This window comes from Bos mutus, chromosome 22 (assembly GCF_027580195.1).
Source record: "Bos mutus isolate GX-2022 chromosome 22, NWIPB_WYAK_1.1, whole genome shotgun sequence".
NCBI classification, from domain to species: domain Eukaryota; kingdom Metazoa; phylum Chordata; class Mammalia; order Artiodactyla; family Bovidae; genus Bos; species Bos mutus.
This window is the reverse complement of record NC_091638.1, coordinates 59,308,030-59,312,735: the sequence shown is the minus strand read 5'-3', so window position 1 is coordinate 59,312,735 and position 4,706 is coordinate 59,308,030. Positions and strand designations below refer to the sequence as shown.

The following is a 4,706-nucleotide window of genomic DNA, read 5'->3' as shown; positions in this document are numbered from 1 at the left end:
ATAACCGCCGCTTGTTGGAGAGCACGCGGGGCCGGCCGGCAAACGCTGGGGCAGGGGTGCGCAGACCTCTGAGGGGCCCGCGGTTCTGCTCTACGCCCCTACTCCGTCCCGCCAGCCCCTCCTCCATGCTTGGGCCTCAGGAGACTGCAGGGCGCAGGATCGGGCCTAAATCACTCACCCTAAAAGGGATCCACCCTCCTCCTGGAGCGTCTCTACGTGTCTCAGCTTTTCCCAAGTGAGGGCTCCTTTGGCTTGGAGAAAGATGGTCCGACGCCGCCTGCTCACCCCCAGGACTGGACCCAGCGGCAGGGCCGCCAACTTGCACAAGCTTCCGCCTGGTACCCAGAGAGAGTGTCCCCGCTCTCAACTGCGCTCCCCACACGGAGTGTGTGTGTGTGTGTGGGGGGGGGGTGCCCAGAACGAGGATCCGCTCCCCTCCCTCATCCTCCTTGGGAAATCCTCCCGGGGCCAGCGCCTCCCCTCGCCCCCGCCGGAGCCGCCCTGTGGCTCTGGGGTAAAGGTGGAAGCAGCTACTTGGCACCACAGAATGGGGGCACTTGTAGCATCCACGGCGGCGGCCGGGCGGCGGGGGGACGCCTAGGAAATGTCCCCAGAGAAGCACCTGCAGTCCTCCCCGCCGCCTCCCGCGTGGTGCCCTGGGCCCTCGAGGCCTAAGAAAGCCTCGGGTGCGCAAAGGAAAGCGCCTGCATCCGCCCTCCCCTTGGACTCAGGCGGAGACCCCCCTCGAAGCGTCCCGGCTCCTTCCACACTGCCCCAGCCGACCGCGCGAGGGCGTGCCCTGTGTTAGTTCGGACAAATTAAAGCTCGTCCAGCGGGCAGGCCCGGGGTCCCCTGGACGCGATCTGGGCTTGGGGGCCCGTGGAGCACTCTTGGCTGTCAGCTGCGGAGCTCCGGGCTGCGGGGTCCCCCTGGGGGCCCGCGCTATTCGGCCTCAAACGGGGTGCCCCCCTCCTCTCGCGCTCCCTCAGCCTAGGGTGCGCCCCTCCGTCCGCCTCTAGCGAGCCCTCCCTGGGCGCGGGCCGCCTCTCCACCGCGCAGCGGGCTCGGGCCCTGTCCAGGGTGCACTGCGGCGCGCACGGCGGTGCCGGGGAGGCCGGGTCTGGGAAGCCAGCGGCCGGGGAAGGGGCTCCAAGAAGCACAAGTTGGCGCCGGCCCCGGACCAGGCTGTTGTTGTTCTCAACGTGGTCCGCCGTGGAGCCATAAAAGGGGAGCGCAGCGCCCTCCCCGCCAGAGCGCAGCGCGCACGCCCAGCGAGTTCCGGGGTAGGCAGCGGTGGCGGCAGCTTGCTAGGCCGACTTCCCGGCTCCCAGACTGTCCCTGCTCCGGCCACTTCGCGCCGGACTCCTGCGTTCCGATCGCTCCCGCGCCAGCCCCGCTTCCGGTCCCGATTCGGGACCCCCGCTCCGGCCGGCCCGGCCCCCACCCCAGCCCTGCCGCCCGGCCCCAGGCCCGGCCGCGGCCGCTCCCGCCTGGAGCCGCCGCGAGCCCCCAGCCCCCCGGCGCCCCCGCGGCCCCTCGCCTTTCTTTTCCCGGCGCGGCCCCCGGGTTTCCGCGCCCCGCCCGCCACCAACCCGCTCGCCACTATGTCTGTGGAGCTCGAAGAGGCCCTGCCGCTGACGACTGCCGAGGGGGCGGCCAAGAAGGCGGCGAAGGCCGGAGGCTCGGCCGCATTGTCTCCGTCAAAGAAGAGGAAGAATAGCAAAAAGAAGAACCAGCCGGGCAAGTACAGCCAACTGGTGGTGGAGACCATCCGCCGGCTAGGGGAGCGCAACGGCTCATCGCTGGCCAAGATCTACGCGGAGGCCAAGAAGGTGGCATGGTTCGACCAGCAAAACGGGCGCACCTACCTCAAGTACTCCATCAAGGCGCTGGTGCAGAACGACACCCTGCTGCAGGTGAAGGGCACCGGCGCCAACGGCTCCTTCAAGCTCAACCGCAAGAAGCTGGAGGGTGGCGGCGGCGAGCGGCGCGGAGCCCCGGCGCCCGCTTCTGCCCCAGCGCCCGCTGCGCACAAGGCCAAGAAGGCGGCCCCAGGCGCGGCCGCCCCGCGACGCGCGGACAAGAAGCCGGCTAAGGGCCCACAGCCCGAGAAGCGCTCGCACAAGAAGGGCGCCGCTTCCAAGAAGGACAAAGGCAGCAAGGCCAAGAAGGCGGCGGCCGCGGGTGGCAAGAAGGTGAAGAAGGCGGCCAAGCCCAGCGTCCCCAAAGTGCCCAAGGGCCGCAAGTGAGCGCGGGGCCCTGGCGCCCACTTTTCCACCCCGAGTGCACGTAGGTTTTGCGCGGAGCCCGAACCGCCGTGCGCGCTCCGACAACTGGGCCCGGGCCGTGCCGGCCTGCCCATTCCCCAACGTGGGAGTATTTTTTTTTTTTTTTTCCCCGATTTTTGTTTGCTTTAGATTTTTGAAACGGTCCTGGCGACGCCCTTATTGGCTCTCGCCCTTGGCCTGGGCTGTCGCCTTGGTTACTGGCTCCGGGGCGCCAATGGCCGGGCTGCGCCTGCCCTCCCCGGCCCTGCGCGCGAGGACGCCACGGCGGCGCAGCCCTTCCCGCCTCCGGGCGCGCGCCGCGTAATGGCGCGGGAGCGCGCGTGGCTTTTTCTCCGGTCTCCATTTTTGGGACAAAATAAATTGTTTAAACCTTTCAACCGTTCTTGTCGTCTTCGAGTGGAGTAAGGCTGGGTGCGGCCGCCGCGGGGCTTGAGCTTGGGCTGGATGGGTAGCGGAGGGTCCCCTGCGCGCCAAGTCCGTTAGAGACGCAGGCGGGGAGCTGGGCGGTTGGTCCCAGAAGAAGGCATGGGTTTACCTGGGTAGAATGGCGTTTTCGCCCACCGCCCGGGGGCTGGGGGAGCAGGAGGGGCTTTGCGGGGCTCTGCTCTTAGTCGCTGCAGGGTGGGCCTTCTGGAGTTGTGAGGCTCCCTGTTGATGTGATGGACAGCGGACCCAGGCTGACCCGCCGTGATGCAAGAAGTGGTCTGAGCAAGGCTGACCCTCCTGGAGCTTGTAAATCTGGAGCCTATGTGGGATCAAGAGTTAAGGGTAAATTGGCAGGAATGAGACGGCCTTGGGAGGCCCCCACCCCTTTGTGTTCAGCATATGAAATAGTTGTTGGTCCAAGACGGGTACTAAGCTGAGGCCTATTTTAATATGTTCCTATGAAGGGACAGCTCTGCAAAACGAGAGAACTGGAGCGATGGGGAAGACAGCGAACATTCCAGAATAGTGCATATGTACAGACCAGGCAGAGCAAGCCTGGGCTGGGGCTAGATGAGAGCCGCAGAGAATCCTGGTACAGCAAGTTCCTTGACTGCCGCCTGGCAGCCACTGCCCTCTGGAACAGAGGGAGGGGTAACAGCACAGACCCTCCACACGGTGGGCAAACGGCCATCCAGACCCACTTGACCTCTCCCGGCCCTGCTGGGGGTCCGCACTGCCTCCTGCTGCAGGGCCAGCTGCCAGTGTTACCGCCCAGCTCTGTGCTGGGCCAAGCTAGTTCAGGTGCAGGCCCTGCCCACGCTTTTGCTGGGGGTGGGAGGGAACCACGTCATCCTCTCTAAAGTGACCAGGCCGCCGTTGGGGAGGAGGAGGAATGCTGGACTTGGCAGTGGCTGTCTGGATTCTAAGGGAAAAACACCCACCCTGCCAGCCCAGGTTTTGGCTACAGCTTCATCTACTTTGCAACTCTGATTGGGGGGCAGTGTGCCCAGTACTCTGCTGCAGGGCCAGTGTGCCAGACCGGGCCAGTCCCAAGCTGTCTGCAGAGCCAGCCAGTAGGTCACCAACAGCTAGCAGCCCTGAGAGACCTTGGCCTCCCCAGGATCCAGGGGATGGTGCTCCTGACCCATTAAACGTGAGCCCTCAGATTCCACCCTCTCTCCCTGAACCAGATGCCACTTGGGCTCACCCCAGCTGTCCAAGTCAGCCTCTGGCTGGGGCCTGGCTCTCTGGCCCTCTCCCAGGTGGCCCTTGGAGGGGTGGTGACGGGGCAGTGAACTCTGCCTCTTCTGGCCAAGTTGTTCACACCAAGCAGCTTTCCCTTGCACAGCTCCCCCTGACCCAAGCTCCTCCCCTTGCTAACTCCACCCTTTGACGACCTCCCTCCAGCTCCACACCCCCTAGTGGCCCTGCAGGTGAGCCGTTCTGCACGGTCTTTGCAGACTTCCCTCCTAAATCGGCCCTGCGCTGCTCACCACCCAGTTCTCCCAGTGGCCTCCAGCTCTGATGCCACCCTCACCTCTCCTTTCACTCCCTCCCCTCTGCTCTTCGAAGGCTTGGCCCCTGGCTTGTTGCCTTTTCCACGCTGACGCCTGTTTCTCCAAGAGCGCTGGCACGCCTCTTCTGATGATACAAAGCACTTTGATTTTCTCCCAGGGACAGTCATGCCCCGTGTTGTCCAGCCACAATGCTCTGGGGTCTGAAGCTTCCAGTCCCAAGGATGGTCGCGTGACCAGAGACCTAGCTGATGATTCTTTAATCTGTTGCCTGGCCACAACGGTTGGTGAAATGAGTTTTTGACCTCAATGAGTCAATCTGGAAGTAATGAGAGAGAGGTGCTCTTCCGCCCAGGACCACTAAGGGTAGGGGCATGGGCCAGAGCTGCGGGCGGCCACCCTTGTCACCACTCGGAGAATGCCCACCTGAAAAAGAGGCCAAGGCAGAGAGAGCGGGAGCCAGTACACAGAGAAACAG

At 64.8% G+C, this 4,706-nt stretch overlaps 1 protein-coding gene across 1 annotated transcript; it reads left to right on the top strand.

Moving 5' to 3' along the window:
- Positions 1-1,242: 1,242 nt before the first annotated feature.
- Positions 1,243-2,665, top strand: H1-10 (H1.10 linker histone). The gene has a single exon (XM_070359370.1). The coding sequence runs from the start codon at positions 1,605-1,607 to the stop codon at positions 2,247-2,249; it is 645 nt and encodes a 214-aa protein (XP_070215471.1). The 5' UTR covers positions 1,243-1,604; the 3' UTR covers positions 2,250-2,665.
- The last annotated feature ends 2,041 nt before the right edge of the window (positions 2,666-4,706 follow it).

Excerpts from the sequence above, each read along its gene's own strand:
- H1-10 (XM_070359370.1), top strand. The coding sequence starts at position 1,605 with ATGTCTGTGGAGCTCGAAGAGGCCCTGCCGCTGACGACTGCCGAGGGG.